General features: G+C 39.2%; 1 protein-coding gene across 2 annotated transcripts in view; it reads left to right on the top strand.

The window, feature by feature from the left end:
* LOC117251057 (obg-like ATPase 1) overlaps positions 1–14957 on the top strand; it is a 58430-nt gene extending 43473 nt beyond the window's left edge. For both annotated transcript variants that reach the window (XM_078174507.1, XM_033617026.2), the window contains exons 8-11: positions 2347–2487; positions 3032–3128; positions 10797–10919; positions 14479–14957. In XM_078174507.1, coding sequence (XP_078030633.1) covers positions 2347–2487; positions 3032–3128; positions 10797–10919; positions 14479–14580 — 463 coding nt within the window. In that variant the 3' untranslated portion in view covers positions 14581–14957. The remainder of the gene's footprint in view (positions 1–2346; positions 2488–3031; positions 3129–10796; positions 10920–14478) is intronic.
* The last annotated feature ends 254 nt before the right edge of the window (positions 14958–15211 follow it).

Below are 15211 nucleotides of genomic sequence, written 5' to 3'. Positions count from 1 at the left end.
CTGTAGAGTACGCAATACCTGAGGAATGCAAATAACGTGCCACCAAATAGACAGCTGTGCTGCTAAAAGTGACAAACTACAGCTGTTATTATCTCAGATTGGATTTTTTCCCCTCTTGGAGCGCCCGCCATCTCCTCTGTTTTCAGCTTCTTTTTTTTGGGCTTTGACTAAATGTGTTTTATTTTTCTGTCCTTTATTGGTGAGATATTGGCGACTACCTTATTGCGGTGGCAGTCAAACGTCAGCTCCACATCGAACAGGAAAGGGAAATATTAGGTTACGGCTCCTAATAGATGTGCATCCGAACAGACAGACAAAGTAGCATATGAGGCATTTCAAATTTACCCTGTAGTGTTATTCTGGCTTGTTGGGAAAAACATCCAATCAAAGCAAAACTGTGTTCTCCCTGCGCCCATTCCCCTGTCATATATTGTATATTGATAATCATTAGGTAGGAGCAGTGATATGGTGCTGTAGGTGATAAAGCGGTGACATTGTTATTGGAATAGATGTGGTATTGAGGTGGCCGGGTCCCTCCCAGTCTTTGATTCTTATGGGCTTTAAACAGGAAACTAGGATTACAGATAATGACAGGGACCCCTTAGAATCAATCCAGTCTAGGAGCTCTGTCAGGGCCGCCGTGTGAAAATGGATTTGTGTGATGCTGTTCTTTGAGACCTGTCCAATCCCAGCCTGAGAGCTCGTGGGGCTAATCTCATAATTGCCCTAACCCCCTTGTATTGTTCTGACTGAGAGTTACCATTAAGTGCGAGGATATCTTTGTCCTGCAATGTCAGGTGTCCTGCTGGACTGGAAGACAAAAAGAGAAAAAACTTAGGTGGTAAAGAGAATGACAGCGACATTTATGAGTAAGGAGACACTTAGTTGTTCTATTTCTTCCTGGCTTTTTTGGTCCGTGTTTAGTTGAGATGAATTAAATCTATTTGTCTGTTATCAAAGGTCTAATGTGAAGGATTTAACGGGATATATGGGCAGAAATAGTAGATTATATTCATATATATGTTTTCAATCATTTATAATAACCAAAAAATAAGAATTGTTGTATTTTAGAATGGACCATTTAAATCTACATACAGAGTGGTCCTGTTCCACGGAGTCCGCCATGTTGTTTCTACAGCAGGCCAGCAGAAACAAACCAAACACTGGCTCTAGATAGGGCCATTTGCGTAGTTGTCGTACACGGTTGGCACACAAGTTTCAGTTGGTTGCAGTCTGCAACTTCACCACTAGGTGCCACTAAATCCTAGAGATTAGACCTTTAAGGCCCACACACACCAAAATGACATCAAAGATCTAGCAGTGACGAGGGCCAACTGTTGTGTCGCCTCACATTGTCTGTGTTTCGGTCAGAAAGTTGCACTTGAACACACTGCAAAGATTACAGCCACAAGCCAACCAGCATGTACATTTTGCGCCTGCGTGAGAGGGAAAAATACTCCACACCAGCAGGCGGCCGTAGTCTGTTCTCGTCATTTAAAAAAAGGGAAGCAGGAGAACCGACAGGACAGATTCAAGAGGCTAATTAGCCATTTAGCACGTTAACAACACAACCTGTTGTTGAAAGAATAAAGGATATTTACGATTTATTTACGATTACGAACCTTTCCTGCGAGATAGCTCAATGGCAAATAAAAAAATCCTGCCTCATATCACAAGTTTGTTTTAATCTCATGCCCTCCTGATTTTTTTTCTTTGTTTACTTTCCTCACTTGCATGACTATTCTTGTACATTGCGCTGAACAGCCAATCAGAGGAATTTAATTCATTGATGGGCCCCATCGTTTCCAACGCCAATTTAACATGCTGGTTCAGCTAATAAATAGGGAACAAGGGCCGACTACTGCCACCAGTGTGGGGCACACTGTAAAAACAAAGGTGACAAGGTAACTAAAGGTCAGCTGGGTGTGTTAGGGCCAATATAAAAAGAAACAAGCATGAATACTTTCACTTAAGTATCACAGTAGTACATACTGTAATATACTAGGCATAATTTGCTGATGATACTTCAGTACTTAAAATACAGTTGAATTTTGAATGCAGGATTTTTACATGTAAAGTTGTGTTTTTACTGTGTGAAATTGCTACAGTTACTTTTTAAATCTTTGTGAATCTGTGCTCTTCCATATGAGCACTTGTCAAGTTAAAAAAACTTTTACTGAAAGAGAGTCAAACTCCCTGAAAGAAATGCCACCTTTGGAGTGCAGTCTCCTGCAAACACTCGTATGTTCAGCTGCTCTCATGAATATGCATACACCAGTGGATAACAAATACTTCCATGTTAATCAAGTCCTCCGCCTGGCTTTTGTGGCTGCTGATTTTTACCAGGTTGGTGAAAATCAAGGAGTGGGTGGACAGTCATGACCCTGGAGCCTTGGTCATCCCCTTCAGCGGCGGCCTGGAGAGCCTGCTACAGGACAAGAGCGAAGGGGAGAGGCAGCAGCACTGCACAGAGCACAAGACGCAGAGGTTAATTAGCATTCAGTCTCCCCACACTTTATTATCAGCTGTGTCCTCCATGCACTCCTTTAATTGCATGTGCTGATAGAATAATAAATGGCAGAGTAATTACCATTATAAAGCAAAGGATCCCTCTTCTTACTGAACAACTCAGTCAAAGGGTTTTCCTCTAAATTAAGTTTTTAACTGTCATCTGTCATCTGTAGGTATAATTATAACTTGGGCATTTTGGGTTTATTGTTCTCGTGTGAAAACCTCTATGGAGAGAAAAATTGTGACAGCAGATGTTTTTTTTTCCCTCTCGGTGCAGAACGAGGGTTGAATTCTTAAAAATGCTAAATGAGTCTACGAGCTTTCTAATTAATCAAAGAAACCATTGGAGAGTTGAATGTCTTGTGTGAAACGAAGTGACCCATCTTATTCACTTAATGAGTTTATATTGGAATGAATGGGGCCTTGCCACCGAAGTGAACTTTGTCTTGGCATCAGTGGCAATAAATAATACTTAAACAGTTCAGACCCCTCGATTTAAACTGAAATTTCTCTCCACCAGTGCCCTGAGCAAGATCATCAAGGCAGGCTACGCAGCCCTGCAACTGGAGTACTTCTTCACTGCTGGACCAGACGAGGTCCGTGCATGGACCATTCGGGTAAGAGCCAGCTGCCTGCTGTGCACAGACATATGAGTGTGAGGGTGTGTACCAGACACACACACACACACACACACACAAACGAATTCACACAGTGTCCCACGTTCCACCCTGCTGGCACCCTCACTGATATCACACACTTTCAACTTTGTCATGGTTGTGCTTTAGCTAGTCATTACAGGCCAAGGATAACTTCAATTACTGGTGAGCTGCTGAACAGTGAAAGTGGGGGCTACATTGATTGAGGAGGGCAACAATTGATTTTGCCCATTACGTCCATGAGAATGTTTCCATCCTGTGCAGATCTGCCTGCCCTCCTCCTGCCGCTGGAGATAAGGAGCCTGTGCATTGTGCCTGCCTAATCTGTGTGACGGAGGTTGTCTGTGCCAAAATTGATGTCGCTTTTCATTCGACTGTTTGTGGGCCTTGCAGGGGGCTCCTCCTCCCTGTGTGTCTCAGTTTACTGAGCCTGGCCCGCCAAGAGCTTTGTGCACCGGGATCGCAGGATTTACATCAATACAGATGTTGGCTTTGCGTGCTGGTATTGTGTAGAAAATTTTTTTTTTTTTCCTGAGCAAATAGAAGAATTGAGTGCGGATATAACAAGCCATTTGACTGGTCGGGAGCTACGTATTATAAATTCATGTAGGTGGTTTTAAAAACACAGCAAAGTAACTTCTGAGAAAACTTTCTGAAGACTAAAGATTTGGGTTGTATCCTGTCAAACTTAATCATATCCATTCTTCCATCCCATCAGATATTTCAAGGGATTGCAATTTTAAATCAAACCTTTTACAATGCAGAATGCTTTCAGTCCCATAAACATAACTTGGACAACCACTTTCAAAAAAGCATTTCAATTTTCTACAATGACATCTATTCAAAGAACCTGTCGCCAAGCAGATCATTAAGGCTTTGTTCCCTCAATGTGAGCTACTCCAGTTTTCACATTCTAATGGCAAATAAAATCCCCAGGTTGTGTCTGTCCACTATCTTTGTTGAATAGGCTGCTGCGAATAATGACAGAAAAATTTGATTATTGCAGAGTTTAAAATGCTCTCAAATTGACATTACTTATTAACAGCACTCACAGCACATACATGAGTTGTGGTATCACAGATCTTTAACAGGACACATAATTTTTTTTGAGATGTTTAAAAACAGCATATAGATCTTTTTAAGGTCTCATTCTGTTTTCATGTTGTTCTCTGCAAAAGGTAAGAACTTTTTAGAAGAAGCATCCAGGTGTGAAATATCTACAGGTGTATGAATCATAGTGTTCTAGTCCATGTGACAAAATGAGAATGTGCATATGATTTACATTTAATACCAAATAATTAACACTCAATAATAAATGTCCACTAAACAAGTTTTAAACGTACAATAGGTAAAAGATACACCTATAATTATCTAAAAATGTTAAGCACATCTACAAACATGATGTCCTTTTCATGGCCTTTCTCTACTCTAGTTTAGCTTGTGATTATTCACTATGATAAATGGCATAAGGAGTGACAGTGTGTCCAGGAAATGATCTTGTCCGCAGCCAAAAACTGTTAGCAATTCACCTCTAAAACAAACATGCCAGATAATTTCATTTCATTTTCCTGAAGCCCAATATATATTGATGGATAAAGGAGCTCCACCTCTGAGGTGAACGCAGCAGGTCAACATGAGCTGCAGAACCTTGAGTCTGAACACCATCTATAGTTTCATTGATTTACCACAAAAAAAGAAGCACAAGTCAAAATGTTTTCCCATAAATCCCATTGACATGTTGTAAACTACAAAGATGGCTTAACCAGCATCCAGTCTTGTTTTGTTAGAAGGTGAAGATGTGAATTACAGATTCTCTATGTCGCCAGATGTGCCCTTAAATGATCCCTAACTGTTTCAAGTTTAGGGTCACAATATGCTGTTGTGATACAAGAACTCATCACAGCATTTGGTGTTTTGGTTTTATGTTGCAAAATGTAAGAAAATACGAACCCAGTAACCCATACTGTGTTTTCTTTTTTTAAGGATTATTTCAGGGTGTTGCTTTTATTACTTTGTTCACAAGAAGAGAAACAGGAAGTTTAGAAAGCGACAGAGAGGCGGGGGATACATGCAACAAACCCCCCTGGTCAGATATGAACACAGGACATCGCTGTTATACAGTATGAGCCTCAGATCGCCTGCCAACAGGACGCCCCATGCTGCTACTTTAGACAAATATTCACATTTTGATCAGAAATGCAGATTTTATTTCAATGCAGCAAATGAACAACTACAATAATTGTTCGTATTCTTTTGCCACCAACTGGATCAGACGATTATTTTAGTGCTGGACTTCACATGAATATAAAACCTGTATGTAAGGAACAGCCACCTTCAAATAGGCTCATTTGTATTGTTGCAAATGATGTGAAACATGTCAACACCAGTGGCGCCACAAGGGGTGGTCGGGGGGGGGCACAGCCATACTGATACAATTGCTGCTCCTCTACCTCCTGCAAAAATAATGAAAAATCATTGGAGGCCTCTGTGTGGTGTTTTTAAACTTGAGGCTTGTTCTCAGTGAATGTTTTGTCCCTAACAATCAATTCACTCCTTCAAATTAAAGCTGTATCTTTATCTTTTCAGAAAAAGGACAGTGAGCTTATTGGACAAACAATAACACATTAAAACAGGATTGTTGTGGAACTCATAACGTTAACTGTACTGGTATTAGTCTATGCACATCATATTAGTAACATTAACTGTAAAATAAGAAATAAGACACCGAAGTATATCAGTATGCGATTCCGTAATGTTTTTAACTACGGTGTTTTTGCTGTAAGATTATCCAACACATTCTCACTCCAACCTCGTCGAATATCAACGGATACAACGTGAAAGGTACCCTGGGTGCGTTGGTTGTTGGCGTTCAGGGATGCGGAATCAAGTTCTGCCTGTTACATGCATTGTCTTCGTTCTCGTTACGCTTCATTTTTTACAGGAAATGTAACATTTACATAGAGTCTCTTTCAAAATAAATGCAACAACTTTTCTTCCAAAAACTAACGCACGTGGTTGGGTTTAGGCAACAAAAGCACATGATTAGGTTTAGGAAAAAAGAACAGGGTTTAGCTCTCGCTCCACCACCCTTCCCAACCCCCCTACTCAGACTTTCGCTGCCTTACCTTTCTTCTAGTCTCTGTTAGACTATAATGGCGCCCAGCCGTGTATCATGCCGACATTAAAGGATGGCTTTTTCCGTCAAAGTCTGACACCACAAGTCAATGTCCAAGCACTGGATTTCAACGACTTCGGAGTGAGAACGGGTCAGAATATCGTGGCCAAAAGAGTTGACAATAATGGTATTATCACCATATCTTTAAAGAATTTTAGAAATGCTATCAGTCAAATATGTCTTTAACTTCTTTGGTGTTTATCTTCTTTTGGACAAATGAATTACACATATCATACAAGTGCAGAGAGGTGGAGACAATGTCTGTAATCATTATTGTACAAACCCTTGTTGGAGTTGGCCGACTCACGCTATGATTGGCCAGTCTGCGTTTGAGGGGAGGGACTTAGTGAAGGGTCAGTTACACTTCATGGATGTTTATGGGGAGCCAGATGGGGTTGGGGGAGGGAGACAAAACAAGAACTTAAAGAAACACAAATGATTTAAGAGATGCTGGATTATTTACATGATAGTGTCATCATTATGTGTATTATTAACATAAAATCAATATTTCATTTTTAAATACCATAGTTATTGTCAATACTGGTGTATTCTGACACCCCTAAACTAGCCTATAAACCTCAACAGCATAATAGAATTCCTGAAATTCATTTACAGTTTTTGGTTTTGATGTACCACCCCAAGATTTTCAGCAACCCATCTGGCCATACTTATGAAAACATTGTGCCACTGGTCCGCACAAGTCTGTAAACAGGAACTGTGAGTAAATATTTTCATGATGGCCTCTCAGACTGTGTGCAGGCCAGAGGGAGAGATGAGCTCACTTCCATTTTGTTTTGTTTTTTTAGACAGGACACATTACATTTTAGTCAGATGACATCACCAGGTTCAGGCGCATACTCGTCTCAGCATGACTGATGTCCTCGCTATTTACAAAAAAAAGTCCTGAAACACTTCAAAGGCATCCTCGAAAACACGCTTGTCCTCGTCGACATAACTGATTACAGCCAGCCTTGATTGTGTGTGAGGGGCATTTAGTCAGGTAAGCATCAGTGAGTAACTATATTAAGCCAATACATCTTGCATTGTAAAAACTACACTCAGTAATGTCGTGTTCCTAAGTCCTTTAACATGCTTTATTAGGCAGCCTCGAGGTGACCATTATCTATCAGCCTGCTCTGCATAGCTCTTAACTAGGACAATGTGGATCTCTTGTAATGCTCCGTATGAAAAAAATCCCTCCCTTAATCTATTTTTCTCCAGATAGACAAACCTTGATGCTGATTAATGGTAGTTAAACTCACAAGCACTCCGTCAATGAGATTGCAAAGAGATGGTAATGTATTAGAGTCATTAAATACGCATCATTCTTTTGGCATGAAATATGTTGACCCCAACCTGATTATATACATAATTAAAACTGCTCAACAGTTCCTGAGCACAGAGCTGCAGAGCAGAGAGAGAGCGAGCAGGTCGACAGGCAGGAGTCATAATGATACACAGCAGCCACGTCACTTATTTGGGTCATTTGTCATTTACGCCCTGCATTATTTCAGTGCATATAAATTGCACATTTTATCAGTCACTAGTTGTGTCTTGGAGTTTTAAAGAGGATTCAAAGTACAACGAATTTAGAAAGCTATTAAATTGTTATTTTGTGTTTTGTAAATTGCTATCTGGAATAACATTAGGGGACATTTTAAATGTGGCATTGTTCTGAAGGTAAAATATTCAAAGTCAATTTAAAGCAACCCCGTTCCTAGAGATTAACATTGTATGTTACTAAACTGCTTTTTTAATTACATTGTTGTGACAACAAAATCACTGCCTGGATTATGTTCACAGACAACATGTTTATCAGGTAACAAAATACCACATTCATGTACCACATAGGCTTCAGAAGGAGGCCCTTGGAGAGGATGGCGGACATAGAAAATGCAGGACCTTGACACCACAACTTTAGGCAACAAAAGCACTTTAGTTTAAGTAAGGTAAGAAGTGTGATGTCAGTTAAAATATGATTTAAAAAAATGTAATAACAAAGACTCTTGTCTTAGTTGTTAAATGTTAATGTGTAATATAAAAATGAATGCTGTTTGGGGGGAAACAGCTGAAATATGTTGTCCCTGCACATTTGCTGATAACGGACACGTGTTGTTAACTAACATTTTGCTCATATGTTCAGTATCAACATTTTTGAGACTTTTGAGATACATGAATTTGCAGCATATTCTTATTATGTTATACAAAACTTAAATTGCTTGGCATTATATTTCGCCCATGGATGGATTATTGAAGAGGCCTGTGCCCGGTAGGCCTGGAGCAAAATGTCACTCAAATTAACAAATGCTGACCAGGGTGAGACTCAAAATTCCTATAAAGAGTTGCAAAGAAACTGCAAAAAGACACAACATAACTACAAAAACGGGCAAAACGAAGAGACACAAAGAGACACAAAACGACTATATAAGTAAAAAATATACCTTGGGAGGATGCAAAATTATAGCAATAAGATGCAAAAATACCTCAAAAAGACAGAATTGCCCCAGGGTGATGCAAAGTTATCTTAGAGAACAAAAACTACAAAAAGACATAAAACAACCACAGAGTCACAAAATAAACACAAGGAGACAATAAATGACCAAAAAAGACAAAATAACCTCAATAAGATACAAACCTACCTCAATGAGGCACAAGAACTACCTCAAAGATACCCAAAATTACCTCAATAAGACACAAAATTATCTCAAAGAGACAAAATTACCTCAGTAAGATGCAAAATTACCTCAAAGAGACATAAATAACTTCAAAAAGACACAAAACAACCTCTAAGAGATGTGAAATAACCACGAGGAGACAGAAAATGACCAAAAAAGACAAAATAACCTCAATAAGATACAAACCTACCTCAATGAGGCACAAGAACTACCTCAAAGATACCCAAAATTACCTCAATAAGTCACAAAATTATCTCAAAGAGACAAAATTACCTCAATAAGATGCAAAATTACCTCAAAGAGACATAAATAACTTCAAAAAGACACAAAACAACCTCTAAGAGACGTGAAATAACCACGAGGAGACAGAAAATGACCAAAAAAGACAAAATACCCTCAATAAGATACAAACACACCTCAAAGAGACACAAAACTCCCTCAAGGAGACAAAAAACTACCTCAAAGGGACACAAAATTATCTCAAAAAGACGCAAAATTACAACCAAAAGACACAAAACTAACAAAAAAGTACGAAAATGACCTTAGAGAGACACAAAATTACCTCAATAAGACACAAAATTACTATGAAAAGACACAAAACTAAAAAAGAATTACAAAAAATGACCATAGACAGACACAAAATTACTTCGATTACACACAAACTACCTCAAAGAGACACAAAACTACCTCAAGAAGACACAAAATTACTACAAAAAGACACAAAACTAACATAAATCTACAAAAAAAATACCCCAGAAAGACACCAAACTACCTCAAAGAGACACAGAACAACCTCTAAGAGACAAGAAATAACCACAAGTAGACAGAAAATTACCAAAAAAGACAAAATATCCTCAATAAGATACAAACACATGTCAAAGAGACACAAAACTCCCTCAAGGAGACAAAAAACTACCTCAAAGAGACACAAAACTACCTCAATAAGACACAAAATTACTACAAAACCCACAGACCTAACAAAAACCTACAAAAAATACCCCAGAAAGACACCAAGCTACCTCAAAGAGACACAAAACTACCTCGATAAGACACCAAACAACCACAAAGAGACACAAAACCACAAAAAAATGCATAGCGACTACAATTAGATGCAAAACCAGCACAACGTCTTCGTGTCTTGCTCCTGTGTTGTAGAGGTGGTGGGGCCCTTTGCATATTGTGCCCAGGGGCCCCTTTTTTCACAATCCACCCATGTGTTTTTTAAAAATGTATTTTCTGTTTCAGATTAGTTGTCTTTAAACATAATTTTTTATGAGACAGGGCTGAGTTACATACATTAAAACAGCCTCACATACTCCAGCAGCCCTGCATCCACCACGGTATGATATAACTGAAGGTTTGAAATGAATTATAAACTCTGGTGTGTCAGAATAGTAAGGGCCAATGCAGTGAGGCCTATACCACCCTGGCCTCTCACTGCAACACTGGGTCTTCTTGCTGTCATGACCAGAGAGCTGAGCAGCGACCCACAATGAGGCGAGATTGCTTGGACAGAAATCAATACCACCACGGAATGGGAATCAGAAGGCATTGATAGCAGTGCCGGGTCCTTATCGGTGTCCAGGCTGCCCTAGCAGGGCACAGCCGAGTGGAAAGCTATCCAGAAATCAGGACTGAGGCAAGAATACCCCCGACTGAAAACACCCCCGAGTGATGCTCACAACGCTATCACCCTATCAAACACCATGTCGCTCGCATGCTGTAATCCATCTTCTCCAAAACAATTCATTTGTCCTCTCTTTTCCTTCCTCGTGACAGAAAGGAACTAAGGCTCCACAGGCTGCGGGGAAGATCCACACAGACTTTGAGAAGGGCTTCATTATGGCGGAAGTAATGAAATTCCAGGATTTTAAAGAGGAAGGCAGTGAGAGCGCTGTCAAGGTGAGCAGTCAGGGTGCCAGAGGAGATGAGGGGAAGTCTCCTGTGATCAGTGGAGCTGACAGTCACCACACAGCTACCTACTGCAAACTGCTCTTCACCTTTACTCAGGGGAAGAAATTACTGCACACACTCCAGCACCACTCCTGACAAGCCAACTGATTCTGGCTCTAAACACTGCCATTCTGCTCCAGCTGTGCATATCTTTATCACAATGTGTCTTAACTGGCTGATGGCAGCTCTCGCTCGCGGCTCAGCACAGTCGCTTGGAGGTAGCACTCCGTCACCTCACCAGGCATTTATCAGATCTATAGAGTGTGCTGTTAGCTTAGAGCTCTCTGTTGCCAAATCCCCAAGCCACTGTAGGCATGTGACAGTGATATAAAGCGGCAAGTTAAATAAAGTGTGAAATTCCTCAAATAAGGACTGTTTCATGGCTGGGTAGTGCAGAAATGTGACTTGCATGTCTTAGTTTTAAGATGGCCAGTGTTTGTTTTTGACCTTTTAACTGGGGTGGGGGTTGTTCGTGTGTGTGTTGGATGTAATAACTGATTTCATGGTGAATTTGTGAAGACAATAAGCAGGCACCAACTACAGCAGGTACTTAGAAAATTTTGTAAAATGCTTTTGTTCCCTGTTGCCAGTGTATGGGAAGCTATTTTGAAAGCATAGGTGGAAGACAGCGAAGCTACCCCGGGGTTAGGTGTGGGAGATTGGTTAACTAAAGCTGCTTAGAAAAAACAAATTAGTGTCAGGTAATAACGTGAGGGGGTTCTTGTTATAACAAGATGTTTTTCATGTTTTAACTGGATACTTTCATTTTATAATAAGAAACTTTTATTGTTATAACAATATGCTATTTATCGTGTTATAAAGTGAAGTAATCTATGTATGACTTGGGGACAAGTGGGTACTTTTTGCAATGAACTCAATTAAGTGGCATTTTTTTTGCTGGCATGTGACTTTTTTGTATTATATTTTGTCATACATTTCACATTTAACATTAAATAATTTGTTGTTATGACAGTTTACAATTATTAGAACAATAAATTATTTCACATAATAATGTGAAACTTTCTTATTAACAATATTGTAATAAGAAATTATTTCACCTTACAACAAGATAAACAGTATAGTGTTATTACAATAAAAGTTCTTGTTATAACATAAGAATTTTATTTTATTTTATTTTTTTGGTATGGCAGCAATACACTTCCATAATATGTGATATGAAATTATAATAAATATAAAAATATAATACAAAAAAATGCCACTTAAATTAATTTATTGCAAAAAAGTACCCACTTGTTCACAAGTTATATATAAATCATCAAAATAAGTAAATAATTAAATATTTATTTACTTATTTTTTTTATTCTTTATTTATTTATTTGTATGCAACGTCCATCAGTCAGACTCCTGCATTCAGACACGATAGTCCAGGTGGGGGTGTTGCACCATGCAGGATTACTCAGTCAGCTGGGTAACTTCTAAAACAGCATGCAAAAACCTCTCTGATATTTGTTAATAAATAGCAATAATTAATACCACAGATTGTGGTCAAATTGTGGTGAAAGGGCTTCGATTATAGTAGAGAAGCAGCGAAAAAAAAAAATCGTCCCTTTTTATGGCCTAAAATTGTTTGTGATTTCAGAGATTACCTGTACAAAAAAAAATGAGGAAAAAGTAATGTAAGTACTTGAATTACTGTGCAAATGAATTTAGTTGAACTACCAGCAAACTACCACAAAATGTAGTTAAATTACAAGTTTAATTACATGTAGTTCACTCCTCCCAAACACTGCCTACTGCAAATGTTTTTTTTAAGTTTGGCATTAATTTAGTTTCATATTGGCAAACTGTAATTTAGTAATTGAAGGTACAGAGTTAATAATCCTTTAATCAAAGCTGTAGGATGCCTTTCATATCAAAGATGCTCTTTTTTATCGTTTAATTTCTGCACATTTAAAAAAAAAATTGAATTCCAAGTTACTTAAATCAGAAGTGACTTAAACCTTGCTATGTGTGACATTTGTGAGCAGCAGCTGTAAGCCATGCTGTTACAATCTCACTATCACCACCATCAACTCCATGTGCCCACTTACACACTCAACTAATGTAATTATGGTGACACACAGGGACCTGCGGCGACCAGTGTGGAAATGAAGCACTATGAAAACATTTAAATCTCTTTACTATTCAAGCCCCCTTTTTTTAATAAGTATTTAGAATTTAATGCAGCGGCAGTGTATTGTCCACACCCATCATAAGCTGCAAACAGAGGGTGAAACGCATGGGTCTCTGGGGAGCCCTGCCATTGTTATCCGGGGTTGAGATCTGAGTGTCAGGTCCTTACTGCATGCTCTCTTACTAATCCCTTTTTGGGCCTCATAAGAACATGGAGCGTTTCTGACTGTGGCATTAAAGTCTGCACTATTTAATGCCAGTTGTGGGAATAGGCTGTCTGAATAGGGCCAGTGTACGGGGATATCACATTATTAGTAATCATATCTGCTTAAGCCAAGCTTGCTGCTCCAGATGGCTGCTTTCAAGTGCAAATGAACCAGTTAGACGTGTCTGGTTTAATACATACTCAGGAATCACAAATAGCCATTGATTTTTTTTTTTCCTGTCTCCCTCTCCATCCAGTGTTTCTGGTGGTATTGAGCTTGGATTAAATGGTCTCCTGAGCCTTTAAAGGGACATTGATTCTTCTAATTAATTGTTCGCTGTGCAGAACCAGAATGCATAAACCTGTCCGTATTAGCACTTCAAGTCAATTATTTTTGAGTTTGCCGGGAAGGAGAACAAACACTTACTGTATACAAAAGAAATGTTAGAACTTATTTTGTTTCCTTGAGAAGTTTGATAGGGCTGTAATCAAAGACTTATTAACATTTTGTGCTTGTGCACATGAAACTGAAATGGGCAGAAGAGAGGATTATTCACTCAGTGGGAATTCAGGCACCCCTTGAACAAAACATGGATGCAAGTGTGTGTGTGTGTGTGTGTGCGTGTGTGTGAGCTTGTGTGTGAGTGTGTGTGTGTGTGTGTGTGTGTGTGTCTGTGTGTGAGCAAGAGAGGGAAAGAGAGAGAACATGACATTTGCAATTGGAGTTAAGTTATTGTAGGCGATAAAATAGATTGGATACTAATCCCGAACTATTATTTTCTATTATTATTAACAGTGTACCATAGCTGTAGATTTCGCTCTCAATATTTAGAACATGTGCACCCCCCACCCCCCAATTAAAACATGAAAGTAGCAGCAGACTTTTATTTTGACAAAATTAAAGACATTCACACCATAAATTGATTCATAAAGGCACAAATTGATGCATGAAATTAAGGAGAATGCAGGAATTTAAGTGTTTGATGCTCAAATTTTTCTGGTGAAGGACAGCCCAACCCTCTTGTTTCAAATGTGTCCACCCCAATGTTGAAACAAAACCTAAGCCCTTGCAAAGTAAAGCATTAATATGTGCTCTATATAGGCCATTTGACTAAGTATCATACAGTTTACTTTTAAATGTTAATTCATATTTTCTCCATCATCCTACAGGCTGCAGGAAAATACAGACAGCAAGGAAGAAACTATGTCGTTGAAGATGGAGACATCATCTTTTTCAAGTTTAATGCACCAAACGCACCAAAGAAAAAGTGACACAAGAACAATCTGTTTGTTTACATAACTGACTGTGCTTGTTAGTGCCCCCCCCCTTTTTTTTTTTGTTGGCCTGATACCCACTGCCACACTCTCACTTTCTGTAGGATCAAATCCTCCCCCTGATCCAAAGCACAGGTTCAGTAAACTCTGACAGCTTTGCTATTTAAGATCAGGATCGGCCCCCACTCCAAATTGTAGCAGCATTTGAAGGAGCATATTACTCTCCAGATACCTCATTAATCTCCATCACGGGTGCCAGCACTGACACAGCTGACAGCGGGGACAATGCCACCTGCTCTTCTCCCCCTTCTGCAGATAATGCATGTTTTACAGTAGCCCAGATGTCTACACTCAATAAAACATTTGACAAACCAGTCTGTGTGTGTTTTGGGATGTCTGTATTGAGTGGGAAGCTGCATGGGGATGGTGATAGCGGTCCTGCCGACCACTGATTAGAGAATTAAAAGACACAGCTGACATTGACTGTAGCAGAGAGGGGACAATTATAATTAAATCTGTTAAGTGATGCTGATTTTAGAAGGGCACATGCAGGATGCAGGTGTTTCGGCCAAAAGAGCTGGTCAGTTTAAATGATTATTTGTAAAGTGATTGAGTTAACCTTTCATTT

The sequence above is a fragment of the Epinephelus lanceolatus genome, chromosome 14 (genome assembly GCF_041903045.1).
Source record: "Epinephelus lanceolatus isolate andai-2023 chromosome 14, ASM4190304v1, whole genome shotgun sequence".
NCBI classification, from domain to species: domain Eukaryota; kingdom Metazoa; phylum Chordata; class Actinopteri; order Perciformes; family Serranidae; genus Epinephelus; species Epinephelus lanceolatus.
Note: the sequence above shows the minus strand (reverse complement) of the source record. Positions and strands in the feature narration are given on the sequence as shown.